The 23,042-nt window shown below is 42.7% G+C and overlaps 1 protein-coding gene across 1 annotated transcript; it reads left to right on the forward strand.

Moving 5' to 3' along the window:
• The first annotated feature begins 1,402 nt into the window (after positions 1–1,402).
• C8B (complement C8 beta chain) lies at positions 1,403–22,835 on the forward strand. The gene is made up of 12 exons (XM_009515045.2): positions 1,403–1,648; positions 3,223–3,376; positions 4,453–4,594; positions 5,554–5,695; positions 7,914–8,046; positions 8,896–9,093; positions 11,245–11,485; positions 13,971–14,096; positions 14,864–15,027; positions 17,298–17,451; positions 18,719–18,787; positions 20,206–22,835. The coding sequence occupies exons 1-12, from the start codon at positions 1,512–1,514 to the stop codon at positions 20,355–20,357; spliced, it is 1,812 nt and encodes a 603-aa protein (XP_009513340.2). The 5' UTR covers positions 1,403–1,511; the 3' UTR covers positions 20,358–22,835.
• Positions 22,836–23,042: the final 207 nt, after the last annotated feature.

The following is a 23,042-nucleotide window of genomic DNA, read 5'->3' on the forward strand; positions in this document are numbered from 1 at the left end:
AACACAAAGCAAAAAAGGCAAACAAAAAGCTTTGCACAGCCTAAGCCTTTTTTTCCTAGCGGTTTGTCTTCTGTGTCTAGAGATGGAAGGGTAGTTAATCACTGACTGTCTGTTCACTAACATTGGGTTAAAAAACTGGCTGCCTCAAATACAATCTTTGTATTTGGAGCAGATTCCTACAAGGAATCAGTTAATGTGCTTCTCTGTGTCAAATTGTTATCATCAAGCTGCCAAACTGGAAAGATGCAGCGGGCAGTAGCTTATTTTGTGGAGAGAAGGCTCCACAGTCAGAATAATGTCATTTGTAAGGTAACTATGACATGTTAAGAGGTGTCGCACTTGGCCAGGTATTGCTGCTGAGGTTGTCAGGTTTGTTTTGTATTAGTGAATATGTTTAATTTTATATATAGCATCCATCATTGCCATAATGAGCAAATTAAAATTTATTTATTCTTTGTATCATTGAAGCACTCAGACTCAGCCCAGGGTGAGAGTCTGTGCTGCTAAAAGCCATAGCTGCACACAGTGCAAGACTGCATCTGTTCAAAGAACCTCTGCTTGTCCAGCAAGAGGAAGGGTGGGAAAACACAATGATAGTAATCATTTTGTACAGTGAATCACAGATTCAGAGAACTTTTCTCCAGGATGCTAATTGTAGGTTAAGACTTATTAGAACATGAAGGGAAAGACTGTTGTGTCTCAGGAATCAAAATGCCAGTCAGAAGTGGCAGGACTGTGAAGGCTGCCTCAAAAGACAACCAAAGAAAAATTCTGCAAATTTTTGAGGATCCTGATCTGCCTTTGAAAGCTCAACTGAACTGATGGGAATCAGCTCTTGGTAAGTTCTCTGCCCCTGTTAGGACCATTTAAGAGAGAGAATGACCTAACATAGTAGCTAGAAAACATCAAAACATTTGATTTGATAACCTGACAGGTCTTGCTTCCATGGGCTCAAGACTTTGGGTACATGAAGCAGAGGATATCTATGAAAGGGCCCAGCCAGGGCTGGGGCTCTTGTCTTCCCCTGCAGCATGAGCCTGAGCTTGAGCCCAAGCCCAGGTGAGAGGCAGCAAAGGACACTCTTGGGGATGAAGGCTTTCCCTGAGTTTTGAGAATGACTGCTTATGCTTCGTGCCTGGCCTTCCTTTGAAAGGCAGACAAGAAAAGCAGGAATAAATGAATGATTTTGCAGCCTACTCTATTCCTAGAAAGCTGACTTCAGTTTACTTAATCGTTTCCCTCTTGCCAAGACTGGAGTATGTTTCATCTGTTGTAATATTAATTTTTCCCAGACCCTTGAAAGGAGCATTACAAATGAAAGCGTAAATTGCTTTGGGACGGATCTTTGCTTTCTTCCCATTTGCCTCTAGAAAGCTGTGTACTAACAGTTGCAACATTTACCTTGTGAATTTGCCAGGTGGTGGGTCATCTGCTGTTTACAGTGTGGAAAAACAACCTGGTAATTTATCTTTTTCTACTTGAACCATTTTCAACCCCTCCCGGCAGACGGAATGGGAACGATGGTGGTTTCGAATTGCCGATGGTACCTTGGAGCAATGAGCACAACATGCACTGCATTTGCTCTGTACCCTGTCAAACTGTTGCTGCTTTATGCTGTATTTGGCATCCTAACCATTCATTGCTTTGGGTAAGTGAATGTTTCCGAAGCTGTGTCCATGGAGTGATACGACAAAGAGGGAAGATCAGTATGGACTCTGCTTTCCCTTTGTATGGCACATAATTGCCGTCTTGAGCAATTTCTCTATTTCTAATAAACAGCATTGTTTTGAAGTTAACATAATGCAATGTGTCTGCCTTTAGAAAAGTAATGCTGTTTGATAATCTGAGATGACAAACTGTCACAGTTGTGTTGTAATGTGGAATTCTGTTTGTGACGAGCAGCCTTCTTCCATGCTAGCTGCCCGACTGTGCTGGAAGGATGAGGTTTTGTTTTCTTTGAGTACGTAAATGGCAAGAATCTGGCTGATAGTTGTTTCTTTCTCTGCTAGCTTAATAGATTTTGCACTTTCAGAGGACTACAGTCAATCAGTGACTGTAATCTTTCCAATCTAACTATATTTTTCCACTGCTCTCTGAACTTTGAGCTCTGATTTCATGCCTCAGTGAGCTGATGAGTTTTTTTAATTCCCTTATTCCATGTGATTTTTAATATGCAGTAATGGGAGACCCTTGCCAGGCACTAAATCATACTTAAAGCTTTAGTTGTTGCTATTCCTTGTCTTGGTGGAGGAATTGGGAACACTACTGTGGTAGTTTCTTGGCAAAGTGGGTGTGAAAAGAAACTAATTGTCAATGTTTTACTAAAGCTTTCCACTTAGGCTACACTAGGTGCTACAAGGAAGCATTTTTCTGGGATTTAATCAGAAATACCGAATCCACCAAAATAGTAGGCAACGTTTTAGCTGTGGCATCATGGAAACCTTGGAGACAGTTGCCGCATGAGAAGGCAAGAGAGGTGCTGGGGTGAAGAGTACAGGCTCACACTTGGGGTTCAGGTTCATTACTGGGATGAAAGGGATTAGTGGGTTAATAACTCTATGGTGAACTGAGAATAGAGTCTAAGACCAATGGTATGGGCCAGCTTGAGAAAAAATAGCCTGCTTGGCAAAGTGAGGCACTTAAGCCTGGGTTTCAAAAATGTTGAGTGTATGCCAGCCCTTAGCATTGTGACTGGTGTATGTCATGGAGGTGTCTGACCTTGGAGCTGTTCGTCATGTACAGTAGTGAGGTACCAAACTGCTGCCTGTACTGCAAGCAGCTGGGAGCAATGGGACAAGAGCAGGAACTCATGGTACAGCTTTTACTGCTGGCCACTTTGCCAGGTTATTTTATTTGGTAGGCCTTGCGCAGCTTGAGATGAAGCCCAGGCTGGTAGGACATGGGTCGAGTTTCCCATGCTGGCTAGATCAAACAAATGTCCTGCAGTAACTCCTCCTGTGTGCTCTGCAGACTTACTCTCATGGTGGTGTTGTAGAAGACTGGCCGTACTCTTGGGCACTGAAGGGTAGATCAGGTTTCATACAGAATTAATGCCAGTATGAAATGAGTACCAAAATCTAAAGGTTGCATGGAAGATTTGGTGAGGTCTAAGCAAGCGTTAGTTCTGTTTGGTGTGTGGTTTTGCACAGCTGTAGGCCAAGTTTCTCTGTCCTCACAGCTCAGTGGTTTCACACCCTGAAGCTCTCATGTTGTTGAATGCAGTGGTGAAAAGGAGTCCCTTGACCTGAGTGGCACCAACAGGAGTGTGGCTAACAGCAGGTGGGCCCGGTCCGTGAGCAACCTGCCACAGCCCCGCGACTGCACGCTCTCCGCCTGGTCCTCATGGAGCAAGTGTGATCCCTGTCAGAAGAAAAGGGTGAGTTTTTGTAGTCTAAGCAGGAAGTCTGAGAAGCTGGAGGCAGGACCTCTTCCAAGCCTTGTCTTTTTTGTCCATGGGGTTGGGCAAACAGCAGGGAGCTGCCAAGGAAAGCCCTGTACAGGTGAGACTGGGCTTTTGTTTTCAGGTGGCTTTTAGCTCTTCAGCTCTTCACCCCCAGTATCTCCAGTGGTTTCCAGGCTGCCTCACTGTCCTGAGAACATGTGAGCCCAGACTTCGTGAAAACACAGGCAGGAAGCCCAGGCTTTGCAGGGATTTTCTTTCCAACAGAGTGCTCTTCTTCCAGTGTCAGTGCGAGGCACCATCCCCACTAATGGTCTCCTGTGAGACCTGGAGACACTCGGTGCCTCTCAGGATTAAGATGCTTTTTCTTGTCTGCCAATGAGCATTTTCTACCCGTGAAGCCCCATCAAACAAAAGTAATGATCCTAACAGTGTGAAGAGCAAAATCCCTGTTGGTAGAGGGACCTCTACTAATGAGTTGGAGAAGCCGTTCCCAGGCTTAAGCGGGAATAACCAGTGATGGGGGTTGGGAAGAGTGAAGCTTCGTTTCAAAGAGTTAAACTTAAAAGCTGGGAAAAAAAGGAGGGCTAACATATTGGACCGAGTAATTGACTGTTTCACAGCAGTGTTGTGGGCGGAAAAAAATCCCTAATCATACAGAGGGCCAAGTAAATACACTGACAGAAAACAACAAGGGATGTTGTTACCAGCACTAATTGAAAGAGAGGAGATGTAACTGAATTTTTCCTTACTCTTGCAAATGCCCACACTATCCTGTCAGTCTCATTTAAACAAACTGTCAAATAAAAACAAACTTTCCTTCATCCCTTCCAATCCTCAATCCTTCCTTAGTAAAATTAAAACTGTCGCAGATCAGAAACCTTTGAAATGAGGCACATTACCAGCATCACACTTCTTTGCCGACACTTTTTTTTATATATGACAGTATTTTTAGATCAGATCTCCCTGACACAAAGTTTGTTTTTTAACTAGGCAAGTGTAAAATTCACAATTTCTGTACACTTGAGTCAATATTTTTTATTTTATCACAGTACAGATTTGCCCACCTGGAACAACCTTCTCAGTTCAATGGAGATCCGTGTGATTACTCTGACAAAGAAACTGAAGACTGTGTTACAAATAATCCTTGCAGGAATAAAGTTAGATGTGAAGGTTTTCTGTGTGCAGTTACAGGTAAGGACTTAAGGAGTGAGAAGTGGTGGTGCTCAGGTGGCATCTCTGACACCACCATGCTGAACTTTCTGCTTCTTCTAGAGTTTGCTGGGCCAAAGAGAGATCAGGAGTTGACCCAGGTCCATCCGTGCTTGTGTTGTGTTTGCATCAGTGATTTCCAGTGAGTCTGTTAGCCAGTATCTGCCAGTCTAAAGCATGTCTTTAAAATCTTCAAATAGGAAATTAAAATCCAGTTATTTCAGTAAAATTTCTCCACAAGTGGATCTGTCAGCAACAGGAGAACATGTGCTGGGCATCCTTGACATGCCCAAGAGCACAGCAGTTTATGGTGATGGTCCTCATGGCATTTCCCTCCATCCATAGCAACGACTAATTAGTTGGGAACACTGTAAGCAGTGTGGGGAAGCAAGGCAGCAGCTGGCTGTACCCAAAATTTATTCAGGCTTTGCTTTGCATCTGCATCCTGGCAGTGGAGAGGAAAGTGTGCAGGGAGCAGGGCACCAGGGCAGAGGGGAGCTCAGCACAGGAGATGGGGTAAAGGAAAGCAACCTCTGATCTCTGTCCCCCAGGCCAGTGTTTTGGTGAGGCTGAAAAACAAGAATTCAGTAATTATGGACATGGGAAGGTGTAAAAGAATAATTCCATATACAAGGTCTGCTGAACAGTCTCCAGCATGTTTATTTTCTCAAAACTAAATAATTTTAGCAACAAAAAAATTCTGTTCTTTTTTTATACTTTTAATTAGGGATATAATTTTTCTAGGTTGACCAAGGAATTTTAAGATTTTGGAATTTTGAGCTGAGCAGATGGAGTTTGGTGATCCATGCAGATAGAGAAGAAATATTTTCCAGCTAGATTTGAACCATACACTACAGGAGTCTTTTGTTTTATTTCTAGACTCTGAGTCAGGGACTGTGATAATAGATTGTTTTATGAGTAATTTACACCTTGCATCCTAGGGCGATGCATTACACGGAGGCTGCTTTGTAATGGGGATGATGACTGTGGGGACCAGTCAGATGAAAAGAACTGCAAAAAAGTGTTTAAAAAATGTGACCAGAAGATGGAGCAATACTGGGGAATAGAGAATCTGGCAAAAGGGTAAGTCAGTGACCTTCATGATATGTTTTCTTACTTAAGGATAAGAATGATTTTATGTGGCTTCAGACATAAACCTTGAATGGAGAAAAGTTGTAGCAATTGCTGTATCCAGGAGTTAGGATCCAGCAGCCTTTGGGGTCCTCATCCAAAGCCCGGCGGGAAAATCCGTATTGGCTCTATGAGTCTTTCCAAAAGAGATGAAGTGAGTAGAAGTCCCAGGTGTACCCAGGAGTACTTGTGCACCCTCTGGAGATCATCAACTCAGCTTGCAAATATGTCCTGCAAGAGCCTGTGCGTGCTCTTTGTGTTGCCAAAACCTGGTGAGTGAAGAGGGAAATGTCAGCACCAAAGATTTCTCTAATCTCTGCAGGTACTTGCAGTTAAATTAATCAGTGGGAGAGTTTTGGTAACCCAATTATTTGCACAGATATAAGTAGAGTTAGACCTTGGCCTAATTCAGTCTGTGGGGAGCAGGAATATCCAAGCCTTTAGGAACCAAGAGACTACTTCAAACTCAAACTGTGTTTTTGAAATAAAAGCAGAGGAGGGTTTGTTAAAATCTGAACATGCAATTATACCACTCCTTATAGAGTGACTTAAATCAGCATCTTAGATTGCCTAAAATCTGAACCTGGCTAAGGATTTGTATTGTAGCAATGTATGGGTTTGGGGGTGAGGTATAAAGATTTCTTTGTTTTCTTCCATGACAGTGGAAAATGGTGGAATTTTTGTCCTTTGTGTGAGTGGGGTAGGATGAACCTGCATGTTAGCAAGCCCCAACTTTGTGGGGATTCAAATCCACATCTGAAGTGATACCGCTTTTACAGGCTAAGACTGTGGCAACTTTCTGTAAAATCAGACTATGTAAAAAGAGTCTTTTCTCATTCTTCAGGGGGGAAAAAAGCTTTTTATGTAAAAAAAAAGAAAAGAAAAGAAAAAATCATATTGCAAGGAAACATCATAATTTCCCCTTTATTCTCTGGAGATGTGGCTGCTGCACATTTCATTGCTAATGCTTTGTACTTCTGAGTTTAATCAAAATTAAAAATAATGTTGGACAATTATAGGAACAAGCTTCTCATCTCTTTGAAGCTGCAATTGCTCAGTAATTTGCTTTTAGTGGACTTCCCTTCTTTTCAGATTGTTCTAAAATTAGAGTTAATATTTTACAGCTTCAGAATCATTATCATGCAAGTCTCTCCCCAAAATAAGGAGAGGCAGATCTAACAGGCCTGGAACGCTAATAGGGACATGACATGGACTATTAGCAATTTTTTTTTTTCAGTGAAGTTTCCTCTAATGACTCTGTTACTATTTGAGTGTGAGTTTGTGGAGGCGAGTGCCACGTCCTCAGCTGTGTGCCACGAGGGTGATGTGAGCATGTCCTGACAATGAGCAACAGAAGGTTTTTTACTGTAACACATCCCAACAGCAGCATTAGGAAAAGCAAACGAGCCTGATTTAACCACCCCATCTAGAAAGACTGCAGTGCAACATCCTTTCTCAAGCAGACAGGTTAAGATTACTGTCCCTCATCCACTAAAATCAAAGGAAAACTTCCCTGTGATTTCAAGAACAATTGCTGGAGTACCTACATCTTGTTCCCTAACAATTTTCACTCTCATCTACTGACTTCTGGTTGGTGCTTGACCAACCCAGCAAAGATAATGAATGATAAACTAGAACAAAGACATGTGAATTAAAAATTATTCTGGTCTGATGACATGGGTTGGCAAACCAGTCTTTGGAGAGCTGCTGGATGCTGTTGCACTGCCACGGGTGTCTGGGGATGATCAGGGTGGGCCACCTGGTGGGGTGGGGGGTTTGGCTGGTCCAGTTTGTTCTGCTCCTCTCAGAGAGTTCCAGTAAAGGCTATGGAAGCTCCCAGTGCTGGTGGTGGTAATGCTCTGGTGTCATTCCTCGTTGGGTGGTGAAAGTTGCCCCTCTGTAATTAATATATTCATTGAAGCATCAAAATTTGACTCTGTCTTTTGCTTTCTTGTGAGTCAGTTAGGTTTTTCTGGAGCAAATGCATTGATCAGATGGTGAAAGAGGCAAAACTTTCTTTTGGGGTTTCAAAATAAAGAAGCCCTCGAAGACAAATCGGAGAGCCTTCAGCCAAACAAAAAAATACTTTGCCTTTTTCAGCCAAGTCATTTGATATTTACCCCTAACTTGATTATAATCTTAATATTTTGCTGTTATGCTTTATGTACAGGTTAAATATCTTCACAAACAACTTGGAAGGATTAGTTCTTGATCACAGGTATTATGCTGGGGGATGTTCTCCCCATTATATCATGGACACAAGATTCAGAAAACCATACAATGTAGAAAGCTATACGCCAGAGGTATGTGTCAGATTCATCTGCAAATAAACATACATACATGTATTCTAATAAATTTAGTGAGCAATACCGGTAAAATTTCATTACTAAATCACTTTATAAAGAATTACAAAACTTATGAGATCAAATGGGATGAGACTGAATTTAGCCCTACTTCTAGAACATCATCATACCACACACTATATGAAGTTGGACACGTTCCCTCATAATACCTGTATGCACTGGAATAAATGGCAATGGACCTTGTCATTGCAAAAACTGAGCCTAACCCTCCTGGTGCCACCTGTCCAAGAGGGCTGAAAGCCACCCAGTGGGCACGGGGAGGTTAATTTTAGATAGAACTGTAGATTGCCTTGAGACCCAGGCTGGGAAGGCTGTCCTTGTGCAACACCCTAGGATTTAGCAGTACGCCATGTGCTTTGTGTGATAACTTATTTCTGTGGTGCATCAAACCTATTTTTCAAATATTATATATTTGACCTTAATGCTCTTGATGACGTAGCATGATATTTTTGAGTGCTGTCCACTAGGAAACCTTACGCTTTTAGAATTCATACTTTAATTGATGCATGTGTTTAAGATTTACCTTCTTTGCATAAGATTGACATATTAAGTAAAAGCCTGAGGTCCTTCCAGTATGGAGGAGATAGTAGCTTTCCTGCTGCTGAAAATCAAGTATTCTTGAAGTACCGGTGTTAATAATAATAGTGCTTTGCAATTATACAAGGCTTTTCATCTTCAAAGTGCAAGCATTAATTCACAAGTATATTTGTATCTGTATTCCTTCCCCATGCTTCAGGTATACAATCGCTGTGCAGGAAATTAAACATATTGTTTTTGCTTTCTGTTTAGACCAAAGGCAAATATGAATTCACAATGACTGAATATGACTCCTACTCAAATTATGAAAGCAGTGTCCTGGAGGCAAAAGCTTCTCAGTCTAGCTTCAGCTTTGGTATAAAAATACCAAGAGTGTTTGAACTTGGTTACAGTTCGAACGACAACAGGTTCAAGAAGTTCATTCAAAGGATGAAAAGATTTTCTTCAACTGTAAGCACTGCTTTACTTAATTCTCTGCTAACGTGTTATCTGTATGTGTGTGTGTGTCGGTTTGATCCACATCATCAGGCCAGTAGCCATGACTAGGATAAATGAAATCCTTCCTCTGGATTTTGCAGTTTGGATTGGTCAAGTGTTTACTAAGGCCACAACACCTTCAGTTGTGTTTGCAGCACCCAGGAGCTTTTCCGTTCGCCTATCAGCCAGGAACCGGACTGCCTAACCTCCGAAATAAGCCACAATATACTGCAGTCTGCCCAGTGTCCTGCTGGACATCATGTTTGGATGTTTGCAGTGAAGTCATTTAAAAGAAATGATACTAAGAAGGTGGCTCAAATGGGCTCCCCTCCATACAGTGAACTCGCTAGTAGGAGATGTACAAGTGACACTCCTAACAGGGTGTCCATGCTGCACCCCGGCCATGGGATGCTGTGCACCTTGCCCTGCCAGCCATTATAAAGTTCTTACCACTTACTTACCAAAGCAGTCTGGCAGGCAGGAGGTGAGTGGATGCAACCAACACCTCCTCCAAGGGAATCTGCACAGGCAGAATTGGGGTTTAGTTAACAAAACCAGGAGCCCAGAGTTCCCTCTGCCCTATGGGTGAGTTACAGTGACTAATAGAGAAATCTGGGGTGAAAGAAGGACAAACTGGATTTTCTGCAGTTCCAGAAATTTCTGCACCTATACGCACAGTCCAGAAACTGGTCTGCAGCGTGGACAGCTACTGTCTGTGTGATCACTGCAGAATATTGTCTCACACGTGAAAGGCCATCCCTCTTTTAGGTGGGTTCAGCAAGGCAGGAGCTGTCATTTCAGTAAATGATAATACAAACAGCAAAGCCAAGCTGTGCAACTGCAGGGCAGCCGTGACAATAATGTAGAAGGAAAATTGCTAGCAGGCCTTCCATGGGTTTAATTATAGACTAACACGTGCCATTTTACTTCGGCTGATGTGATCTAGCTGCCAAGCACATCGTTCACCAGATCAGGACACACACAACACAAAATACAGATGACACAATCACTTCCCATCTCATCTGTGGAGATTTGGCCACAGCTGTGATCTGATGCACACGTTAAGCTGGCTGGAGATGCTTTAATCTATAACTCCTAGGACTGCTTTATGAGATTCAGTCTGAGGTAGTGTGCACCATCATTTGATTTCTTTTTTTCATCTGTTACTGCTGTAAACAAACCTAGCTTTTGCCAATGGTTTAATAGTATCACTGATCTATGTCTCCCCCCTCGGTATAAAGTGCACTCAGGAATGGCAGAGTATTCCTTGTTGCTATTAAACTTGCCTTTACTTCCTGCAAAGAGGCATTTCCCATGGCGGGATCAGAGGTATATGAGAAGCATTTGCAACAGATATCTATCAAGAAACCCAATACTAAGCCTTGATTTTATTATTTAAGCTACAGAGTTATTGAGCCCCCGCGATGTGCTTGTCCTGCTGGCCCAAACAAGTGGACACTAAATTCTTTGGACATGATGAAAGACCTCTTCTGTTCCTGACTTTTATACCAGAAAGGGAAGATATAATATTTATCCATGTACATGTATCTATACAGAGACATATGAATACGTGTGTGTGTGCGCGAGTGTTTGTGTTTTCTTCTTTCATTTGAGCTTTGTTAATGGCATATTCTGTTGAATATAAATATTAATTTGGATCAGTCAGAGAATTACCATATCACATACTAATCATCATTATTTCAGATGTCAGAATTTTTTGGGAGAGAGCTTGTGAGAGACAAAGGCTGGTCAACTTTGTTAGGGGTAGACCGGTCTCATGGGATGCTGCTTGTGTCCTTGCATCCTGGGTCTGTCAGAGCAGAGCCTGGAGCCTGCCTTTCCCCTTGTCCCAGTCATGGCCTGAGCCATCACCTAACCTGTAATGGGTGTCTCTACCTCTTCTTTCTTCCCTCTCTAATACCAGTCAGAATCCTGATTTTCAGAAACTTTACTACTAGAAATTTTGGTTTTGCTAAGTTAAAAGATTTCTAGTTGCAAGCTGTTAAATTGATAAATCCTGACCAGCTTTAGTTTAATTATTTAATAGCAAATAACTACACCTTGTCACAAGAATGACATCCCTCACTACTTCTGGATTCTCCTGTGTTTCTGCATTTCATGTAGTCCAGCAAATTCATTCATGCTCGTTCTGAGCTGGCTGTTGCCATTTATAAGCTGAAGCCTCGAGGTCTGATGCTGCATTACGAGTTCCTGCAGAGACTCCATCAGCTCCCGTTAGAGTACAGCTATGGCGAGTACAGGGAGCTCTACAGAGACTACGGGACCCATTACATCACAGAGGCTACCGTCGGTGGCATCTACGAATATACTTTAGTCATGAACAGCAATGAGCTCCAAAAGGCAGGTATGTGCTTTTGATTGTTGGGAAAAAGCTTTGGGGCCAGCTTTTTGGTGGGAAAACCCCTCTGCAGGCACCCAGTGATGGTTCGGGTCTGAGGTCAGAAAAGAGTGATGGTGGAAGAAGGAGTCAATAACATCTCAAAGAAAGCCTGCAGAAAATACAGGAGTAGAAGTGCTTTATGGCTGTGGATAAAGAGCCTGGTTTTCAAAGCATGCTCAGCATTGTGGGCATCCACTAGCTCTGAAGATGTGGGTGCTGCCAGTTCACAAAAAAGGGCTCTGCAGCAAGTATTTTAGATGACACATTTGGAGGCTGACATCATGTTGAGGTGAATGAGAATCGTTAGCTTTGAAAACCTTCACCTAAATTCTTTTTCAGTTGCCTTTCAGACGACAGTTTTGAAACACCTTTAGCCTCAAGAGCTTTTCCAGCATGTAGGAAACAGTAAATAATTTGCTGGGTGGCTCTTGTGCCTGATATTGCTCTTGCTGTTTGACTCTGGCTTCCTTTTTTGTGAGACATGATGATTGTTGTGTAGGATAGAGAGCTGTGTGACATTAATCAATAGCTGCACTCTCTTATTATTCATTGGCATGGGAGTGAGTAACTGCCTTCATTGTCTGTTTGCAAAAGCATTTAGTGGACTTTGTTGTGTGTGATGCTCAGTCTGCTTGCTCTTCTTCTGTCTAGGAAGTTACTTATCCTGTAGCCAGATACAGCCCAGCAGGACAAAATTTATGTTCAGATTTCAGATATTCAAAACATTAGCACTGTCCAATATCTCAGCTGTTGGCATGGGCCCATCACAAGTCACATTTGTTTGAACTACTGTGTATTATTTGCATCAAAATACTACCTGTCAGCATGTGCTGACCTAGATCAGGATCCTGCAGTCATACCATTTTCACACTATGCCCTGTGCTGAGCTGGGCTGTAAGTTCTCACTGGGGTTTGGTAGGTCCAGTCTGAGAATTCAGGTATTTCCCTTTGAATACATCATTATGTTTGTACTGTCTGTGCTGGAAATCAAGTCTTCTTTTGCAAATCTATTATCACACATGCCGTGTCACATGGTTCGTACTTGCACTGCTCTCCCATATAATGCAATATGCCAGATGTGTCTATGGTTCATGATTTGCTACTTTCTGTGGGAAAGATGGCAGGAGATAGGCCTGGATTGTGCTGGGCAAGGATGACGTAAAGTAGTGGGTCCTGCTTTCAGTTGCATATGGACTATGAACATAGGGGCCATGAATAGGGGCCATCCTTCATCAACCCAAAACTCAGTGCATCCGCTTTTCTAATCTAGAAACTGGCCAATATCAGATATATGAGAAGAGCATAAGAACAGGACAGCCATACAGTGATACTTGCATTGTGAGCTCATGTAAACATTTGTATCATGTTTAGTCTGGAGAAGAGGAGGCTGAGGGGAGACCTTATCGCTCTCTACAACTGCCTGAAAGGAGGCTGTAGCGAGGTGGGGGTCGGTCTCTTCTCCCAGGTCACTAGCGATAGAATGAGGGGAAATGGCCTCAAGCAGCATCGGGGGAGGTTTAGATTGGGTATTAGGAAAAATTGCTTTACTGAAAGAGTGATCAGGCATTGGAACAGGCTGCCCAGAGATGCGGTGGAGTCACCGTCCCTGGAGGTATTTAAAAGACATGTAGATGTGGCACTTCAGGGCATGGTTTAGGGGGCATGGTGGTGTTGGGTTGACAGTTGGACTTGATGATCCTAGAGGTCTTTTCCAACGTTAATGAGTCTATCATTCTAAGACATGAGTTTAACTAAAAAAGTCAAGAATTCAGGGAAAAGTGGGGGATTACAACAAAAAAGCAGAGAAAGAAGAGATACTTGAGTATCATATCTGGTGTTTCACCATGATGACTGCTTAAATATTTTTGAGTGTCAAGACAGCAAGGAGTTTGAAGAAGGACTTTGGGGAAGAACATATGAAGGATTTGCAGATTTTTAGGGAAAATTCTTATATGCCAGGAAAAAAAAAATATAGTAGCGCTTCATAGGGAAACTTCCATAAAAGAGTTAAGGCTCTTCTGGCAGCAAAGGGTTGGAGATGTGAGCTAGCAAAAGAAGGAAAAGCTGCTTCATCTGTTACCCTTAAAAAGCCTAACTCATGATGATGGGGATGGCTGGTGGATAGTCCTTTGTCAAAGATGTTTGACATTTAAGTCACAGGGCAAGCTCCCACCCATTGCAGCTCTGCATAACCCAGTACAGCTGAGTTGGTAATTAAAAGCCTCCTCTTTCAGCATTTACCTTGCATTTGCACTTGGTTTCAGAGTGCTGTAAAATGTAGAGGTTTCATTTCATATAGATCTGTGAAATATCCCGAAAAAGGCTGCTTCATCTCATCTCTTTTTTTCCCAAAGTAAAAATATTTATCGACTCCCATTTTCTGTGTATATGGACATAAAACATCGAACAGTTGTATTAAAATACTACAATATTTTGGTGTGTATTTAAGGCTATTCTCTGAGCGATGTCCAGAAATGTGCACAGTATAGCTTTAACATTGGTGCAAGTATTGTTGTCTCTCTGAAGCTTGGAATAACTGAAGCCGGCTGTAAATCCCTTTTAAAAGAGATTGGAGGTAAGCATAAAACATTTCTGCCATTTAATTTCTAGTCTTTGTCAGAGCAAAAAGAAGATTTTGTGATCTTGCCTGTCTGAAATATTTCCCCACTCTCTCACAACTGCTTTTGAGTCTTCCAGCTAACCCTAGCCAAGCTTAACAGAGGTGTAGATGTCTCAAAGCTTGGGATTTTGCAAGATTTTCTTCGTTGGGTAGAGAAGAAATATCTGTTCAGTGTCCCAGGGAAAAGCAGGGACAGATCAGCCATTACCCACCTGGTTGGTGCTGTTACCAATCCACCCACCTCTCAGCAGAGCAGCCCAGCATGCTGCTTTTTGCACCCCAAAACGTCCAAATGGGGAAAGCAGGGAGGTAATAGTGTTGTGGGAGCCTCAGGGGATATGTAGGAAGCTGGGGGTGTTGCAGTGGGAAGAGGGTGCACCTGAAGATATGCAGAGAATGGGCAACATTCATGGTGGTGAGGAGCTTCAGGCTGTGAAGGAGCCTGCAAGCTTATAACCATAGGGAAGACATTTAGGAGGAGAGCTATAGGTAGGGCGCAGCAGAGGAGGATGGGGCTGTTGTTGCAAGGGAGCAGGAGGGGCACAGGACACTCAGCGTGGGAAACCAGGCTTCAGGTTTGAAATGCTTGTGGCCTTTTTCCTTTCCCCTCTCTGTGGGATGGGTCATACGCAGGGGTGTTTTGCTGTGAGCTTATATCCCATCTGCAAGCCACAAAGACATTCCTGAGCAGAGCTGGTCGCTTTCTGAATGCATTTTTGCAGACAGCACCTCCAAAAAACAGTATGTGGAAGATTTCATTGTCCTCGTTCGTGGCGGAGCAAGTGAACACATTACCGCATTGGCTTACAAAGACCTGCCGACGGCTGCACTCATGCAGGAGTGGGGAGATGCTGTACAGTACAACCCTGAAATCATAAAGCTAAAGGTATTGTATCCATTGTTTTGTTCAGCCTCACCTAGCAGAGCGTCTTGGAGAACTCTGTGTTTGAATAAACAAGATTTAAAAAACAATACAAAGAACAGGGAAATTTCTAGGGCAAAACATAGAACTGTAGTGTGCAGCATAGTTTCTCTAAAACTGGGTGTTCAGAAAATCAAAGGTGTGATGCGTTAAAAAGGGTGTGGTTGAAAGTACATGAAGTAAACAGCATTAACCCTTCTATCTTGGCTGTGCAGATGTAATTGCTTGCTGCCTACCAAGCAGATCAGACAATCCACCTTCTGTTTTACCAATGTATCACTTATCAAAAATACATCTGGTGACATGTCTTATAAGGACTCTTTTTTTTTTTTTTTTAATTTCTCTCTTCTGTGAGCACCAGTGAATATTTAGTAACAAATCTCTCAGGTTCAGAAGGCCAATTAGTTCACCATACATGTCTGGATGTTTGTGCAGCTTAGCTAAACCTTAAAAATATGAGTTAGGTTTTGAAGAGTCAGGGTTTTTTTGATCCTGATGAGTTTTAGAAATGCGAGGCACTGTAAAAGTAAAAAGCGAGCAGAAGTATGTAGCAATTCTGCCTCATCATTTTTAATGTCAAAATAAGTTCAATCTGAGTGAATAGTACAAAAGTGCAAGAGATCATCCTTTTAAACAGGAGTTTGGACTGGCAGTGGTGGAAGTTAATTTTATTATTGTATATTTGGTTTTCATTGTAACATTTAATTTTAGGCAAAAATATTTATATTTGTAAAAGGTATTTGGTTTTCACTGAAAATTCTAACTTTTCATTTAAAAGAATAGAGGTGAATCCTAAAAAATATGAACCAAAGCAAAAATATGTGGTTTGGAAATACAGCCAGTGCCTGTCCAGCACTTGCTGCAGCGGAGGTGGCTTTCCCGAGCCCCTGGTGTGCTGTGGATTGGCCTTCCGGAGATGCGCTGGGAGGTCTCTGGGCAGGACACAACAGAAATGCAACTCTCTGCGCTAGATCCCACGTACAGAAAATTCTCCATGAGAAACTGTGATGTTCTTTGTCTTGCCTGGCATCAGTGACCTGGCTGCCCAGTGAAAAACCCCAGACGGATGTAATTTGGATTTGGTATCTATAATCCTTCATTTCCATACCAATATCCCTGTGGGGCTTGAAGATCAAAAGTACCAGCAGAGTGTGACTAAATGTCAGCCCAAGAATGCTTAGTTAGGGAAAACTAAAGCAAATCAGTTCATAAATCATCTGCTGAAGGGACTTGGCAGGTCACTCTTAGTGTATTTCCTCATTTGTATGATCTGAATTCAAAAAGCAAAGTATGGATCACAGATAATTGATGAAGAGTGAATGTACAGCAGCAGGAAATGAGCATTTTTTTATTGAAACATTCTTCTATTTCTTGTAGCTTGAGCCTGTGATAGCAGTAGGGTAATCTTTCATGCGTACTGTATTGCTGTGGCCTGTATGGCAGGCATCTCTATAGCAAGGATAGGAATTTGGGATGGATCCTCTGATGACACATGCCCATGTTGTCTCACTGGCATTAGTGTGTGACTAGGAACATTGAGACCACACTTTTCCTTGTTTTCAGGAAAAAAAAAAAAAAGATCAGGCCAAAGTCTCCTTGGTCCCTACTGCTCCCTTTACCTTCTCCACCAACCCCATCTGCAGTGTTTGCGGATGAAGACCAAAATCCCCTCCCTTCTGAAGGCAGTGGAAACCCTTATATGGCTTCATAAAGATAGAACTCAGCCTTGAAATGCGGAAGTGGTTTAGCTGAACGTGCAAATGTGAATGCTTGTGACCACCTGCCTCTGGCTGGGCTGTGTGGCTCTCTGAGGAGGGAAGAAGATTTTTGTGGGTGGGTTTTGGAGACCCTTTTTAAATCAGAGTCACAGAACACTCAGGAAACGTAAGTTTGAGAAAACCTGGTCTAAAAATGTCCATATTAGGAAAATGGATGAGAAAGAATTTAATGAAACTTCTGTGAGATTTTGCCCATTTGTCAACTGACAGTATGGCTGTTGTATTTTATTATGCATTTGCAATTGTTTTGGTGTTGTAAACCAAGGGGAGGATCCCTGTAAGTATTCATGACGTGGCTGCCTTGTTGTCCATGAGGTTTAAGGCAATACTAATGGGAAACCTGGAGCCCGTACTACAAGGCCTTCATTTTCCTCTCCAGCTGTGCTCCTACCGAGCCCTGCAATGCTCACACCATCTTGAACTTGGAAATGAATGCAGTTTCTTCCCTCTCTTTAGGCAGAGCCGCTGTATCAGCTGGTGACTCCAACAGATTTTGCTAATGCAATGGCAATAAAAGAAAATCTGCGGCGGGCCCTTGATGAGTTTCAACTGGAGACCAGTTCTTGCCGCTGTGCTCCATGCCACAGCAACGGGATTCCCTTTCTGCAAGGTAGAAGGATTTTGCACCTGTTCTCTACCCTCTAAGAGAAATGAGCTGGGAATTCATGGGGAGTGAGGAAGCTTGGCGAGTAATCTGCTCTTTAGTTTCTCCTGTCCTTTCTCTTTCAGGTAATAAAGTATTTTTTAAAAGTTGGTCTATTTGTATAGTGCCACCAGGAAGTAAAGACAGTAAAGTCAAGGGATGAGCCTTTTTAATGGGAGTGACCATCTGTATCAGTTTGGTGGAAGAATTTGTTTCATCTCAGTTATGCATTAAAAACAAAACACCTTGACATCTTTAAGTCTCCTCCTTTGCTTTTAAGATTGCTTCCATCCTCCTAGAGAAGTGACTACTGTCTCAGCATTAATTAGTGTTTGTAAGAGTGTTTTGAAGATGAAAAGCACCATATAAGTGCCAAGCACAGTTATCACCGTCACCTCCCCCTATTTCTAGGAGAAGCTGTCCTCCTTTGTAAGCAGGCTGTGATTTAAAAATGAAGGGGAAAAATAATCAAATTGCATGAAAACTGCACTGCCTAAACAGAGATATATGATGTGATGAGAGCTTCTAACAAAGGGACCATTTTGTCAAGTGCCTAATTCTAATCTACATCTGCAAAAATACTGATGAGAATCATTATCATCTAAATGTATCTAATGCAGAAACCATCGCTTCAGGTACCAGCTAGTTGATTGTAGCACTTATAGGATTCGTCTTATGATTACCCTTGTTTAAATAACTTTTTAGGAGCTGAGTCAGGTTAGCATTTCATTTAGGATCTTCTCAACAAGAGGTTTTAAATGAATGTTATTTTCCTAAGTGGGAGCTCTCCTCCAGTGTCCTGCTGTGGGATGACACCGCAGTCCTGGGCAGCGGTGTGGGGTTATGCTGACTTTTCCTCTGACGCAAAGCCTGGCTGGGATGCTCCCATCCCAGGTGCTCATTCCTGATGCTGCAGTTTGCTTCCTCTCAGCTTGACCAAGAGGAGAGGAGCAGGAGGACTGTGTGGTACCCTAGGTTGCTGAATTACTGCACCAGCAGAGCTGAGGTTGAGCTGCAGAGAAGGCACAAATGGCTGGGGAGGCGAGGGGGTGGCAGGGTAGTCGCAACTCCCCTGCTTTATTGCTGTTTTATACTTTCACCATGGGAGAAAAATGCTGATATCATTTGACCCGCTGTCCCTTCCTCACAGAAGATGAAGCACTGAAAAGAAATGGGTGTCTGCAGGGAAATGTGACTTGAAGTCTCTAATCCCACCATCTATGCTTACTTTCAGGAACCAAGTGTGAATGCTTATGTCCCCTTGGCTACAGTGGCACTGCCTGTGAGATCAGCAAGAGGAAAGGTAAGAGGGACCCCAAGTCTGAGGAGACAGTCCCAGCAGTATTTAGGAGTGTACAGGGATGTTGGCTGACAGATGGAGAGTAACGCCCAGTGCTGGCTGCCCCCACCCTGCCCAGCCTCAAGGGGGTAGGGACCTGCAAAGCTGACAGATATACTTTGCTTTCCCTCATCTAAATTTCTTTGCACTCATGAGGAGGTGGCTTTACTTTTGCAGTTCAAAGCTGCATAAACACACCTTGCAATTGTATCAAAATACGAACTCCTACCTAATTTACAATCCATGACAAGCCTCAGGTCTTCTCCAACTGCTCTGCTTCCTAAGTTTTTCCTTTTGATACTGACAGTATGTTGCAAACTGTTTTCCCCCGGATATACTACCATGCATTTTAATCTTAAAATCTTATTATGTTGTTTTGAAGCATTTAGTAATGCTTCTTGGTCACTTTATATCGCTGCTGTCTCCTGAATGATGTTCCTAACTTCTTCTAGTTTAGGTTGATCTGTGAGTTTAATCATTTTGTTTACTTCTTCCAGCTCATTAATTCAGATTCTAAATAATACTAGATCTCAGGCACCCAGAGCTTTGGCACCATCCCACAATTTGATGCACTGCATTTATCATTGCACTTCGTTTACAGTCTTTTATCCAGTTCTCATTCTGCATGACTGTGTCCTAACTAAGCCAGGCTGAAATACATTTTAAGCCAAGATTCCACTGAGCAGAGGGTCAATTTTGCAGGTGTTTCTAAGCAAGTCCATGGAGCCTTAAACTGTGGAGTCACTTACACCTTGTTCCAGTCTGCTTACCACATACGTAATTGCATCCGACCCTCCCAAAGACTCACATCCATCCACTTGTCACCATGTAACTTCCTTTCTCACTCCCCTTTCCTCCTTTTATGTATTGCCTCCGTGTTCAGCTCCATGATTTTCAGGATTTTGAATTTATGTCACTCACGTGCTCAGGGTCCAGAAGAAACAGTGTAATAGGAAAAGCAATGGATAGAAAGCTGAATATTCAAGCTGTTGTTCATTGAAGAAGAACGTGAACATTTCCCCTAGCACCTCAGAATGTGGCTGACACAAGTTTAGTTGCTGTTTTTCTTACCTAGGCTTGGACTAAGTCAGAGAGAGAAACGCCCTACAAACAAATATAAAGCTAATTCATTTTTTTATTTCCTTGTCCTTGGTGCATGAAGTGTAGTTTGAACAATCACCAAAAATGCTGAACAGAAAATTAACATCTTTAAAACAACACTCATATGTCACAGTCGCAATAATGACTCAAATATATTGTTAGTGGTGTGGACAGGGACAGAGCTGTTTGTATTTAAATACGATTCATGACAGCTGACCGCTCTTCCCGTGGAAAGAGCTGCTTTATTCTGACAGTCCTTTCTGGCTTTGTTTTTTTCCCAGATGCTGCTGTTAATGGAAACTGGGGGTGCTGGGCCAGCTGGTCTCCATGTTCAGGAGGTCAACGAACGAGGAGACGACAGTGCAACAACCCTGCACCGCAAAACGGTGGTTCATTATGCTCAGGGCCAGATGCTGAGACAGTTACTTGCTAGAGGGAATCATTAGGAACTTACTCAAAAATGATGAGCAGTTTGCAAACCAAGTGGGAAGATGTTGCCTGACTGGCTTGCTCAGTTGGCCTCACTCTCCTTATGGGCCTCATCGAAGTATGTTGAAGTTGCAAACATTTCAGAAGGCAATGGGAGCGGGGTGTGTGTTATGTATCACACCTTCGGACATGCTTTGCAGTTGTCCTATGGGATTGAATGTACTTACTGTTCTTAATATGTTGACTTTTCTCTCTCTTTATTGAAATGGACTGAGACATGCTTTATCTCCTGCCTTATTTGGTAGCTGCATGATTTTGAATTGTATTGTCTTGTTTTTGAAGGTTCCTTTGAGACAAGAAAAGACTGTTTGATCTTACGTGCACCAGAATGTGCGCTAATATGCAGCTTCTGTGAAGACAGCTGTGTCATGTGGAGCAAAATACAGCATATTAAAGTCTAAATCTCAGTGAGTGCAGCAGTATCTAATGTGACATTTAAAGCCGCTGTGCCTCACTACCCCAGTTCCCCAATTTATTATATTTAACTTACATTGTTTGTTGTATGAGAAATTGTCTTGAAGGAGCGAAAACCAAATTGTGAAGAACAGTCTGGTGACTCCAAAGCACTGTTAGACTCTATAGCAGTGGTACTCTCACTGCAGCGATGAGCTTCCACTTGTGCATTTCTGAAGTAGAACAGGTACACTGAGAGTATTGGATACACCCGGGTACACTCAGATATGCCCAGTGCTCTGGTTCCTTGGGAAGGGGAGGAAGGACAGAAGGATGCTACTGGGATGGGGAGCTGGAAAGCAGCTGCTGCTCCTTCTGCTGCTTGGGGGTATTGGAAGCCAGGAGAGATGGATACACTTGCAGCAGATGCTGAACATCCTTCCCCCTGACTAGGGGCGGTCACAAGACTGTCTGCTGGAGCAGGATGAGCAGGCAGCTTTTCTGTAATTCTCTGTCATGGGCAGGATAAATGGAACATTTTGGAAAAAATGTCTTTGCACATCCCCTGAGGTCTTCTGCCCTTAATAGTTGCCTCTGCCCCAAACAGGCTCTGGATCATCTGTCTGATCCCACGAAAGCCTGTATTTCAGCAACCATATTGCTCGTCTGCTCAGGTTAGGACATCTGAGATGGAGAGAGTCTGCTATGAAAAGAGCCAAAGCAAAGTGAATGGTTTGCCTGTTGTTAGTGTACCTGGAGCCGTGCATCGCAATCCAGGTCAAACAAAAGAGGACCTTGTAATATTGTGCTCCCTTTCATGACTGACCTGAGCCTGGCTCATTCCAGGGACTTGCCTCCTACAGCTTCATTGGTGGTTAATGATTTTTGCAAAGACATTTGGTGGAGCCTACTGTAAAATAACCAGCAATAGCTTTGCTCCAGGAAAAAAATTCCACCAGCGCAAAGTTGTTCCTAAGTGTTGTGAGTCTTCTAACATCTGCAAGGTCAAACACTCTTCCGAGGGTTTTTAGCAATGCTGGTGATGATGGGTTGGTATCACCAGTTTCTCTCCTTTCAGACTGACATTGTCTAAATGTAATTCTTGTAAGAACAACTCAGGCTCTCTGACATCTCAACAATGGAACATGCATTTAGTTGTAGCCCTCATGCCGCCTCCACATTTATTGACAAGGTTTCTGTGACAGCTTTAAGAAAGGAGGAGCACATTGCATATGTAAAAGAAGAGTGTTCTGTAGTCATTATGGGCTTCGTAATTGAGCTGCCAACCCAAAACATTTCCATTATCCACTGTGTAACTGTGATATCCTTTGTGTGATAAAAATTTGCCAGGAGGTTCATTTTGGGTCATGGTCAAAGAGGTCACTGCTTGTGCTAAGTATGATATTCTTCAAAGCTTTTTAAAAGGACACTGGAGAAGCCCTGCAGCAGAGGACCCTGATCATGGTTCATGGGTGCCTGTGAGGACACATACCCCAGTGTGGTTGCTTGCCCTGCTTGAGAAGCATCAATGTAATCTGATTCAAGGACTTTCTCAGATGAGTAGAGTGGCTTTTGTAAATTTAACCACCTTTCCTCATCATCAAGCTGGAGTAAGCACTCTGACACATAGTCATGGGGTGTCTATCCACTGCTGCAGCAAGCAGGGCCAAATGTAGCAACCTGAATTTGGACTGTTCCCTCATCAGAAAAGCCCAGATTTTCTGAAATGGCGGTGCCTGGGTTTCAATATTCAGGGTTGGGGTTTTTTTGAGGAACAGAGGAGAGATTTGACAATCTTCAAGATCAGCGGGATAGCCTAACTGAAGTACAATTTCAGCAGTGGTTGAATATTGAGCCTATAGGCTTAGAAGCCTCACATAAAGGACATAACTTTATCTTGTCCTTGTGATTTTGTGCTTTGATTCAAATAACTAATAATTTATTAGGACCTGGAGGATAATAAAAAATACTATGCTGAAGCTTTTATTGTTTCATTTCGGTACGCATTAAATTTTGGTACTATCTTTTACTGGTGTTTCTAACTTCCACCTTCTGTGTAAGTGTACATTAATAACCCGCATATGAAAACTCAGGAAGGCTGGAGGCACAATGCATGCATGTTCAGCACCAGTTGCACTGCTCTAGCCCATTTCTCTGGTTAAGACACTTGTCTCAATGGGCTTTACTACATCGCATATTATACTTTCACAAGCAATTTGCTTGTGAAAAAAGGAAA

Source organism: Phalacrocorax carbo, chromosome 6, assembly GCF_963921805.1.
Source record: "Phalacrocorax carbo chromosome 6, bPhaCar2.1, whole genome shotgun sequence".
Taxonomy (NCBI): Eukaryota; Metazoa; Chordata; class Aves; order Suliformes; family Phalacrocoracidae; genus Phalacrocorax; species Phalacrocorax carbo.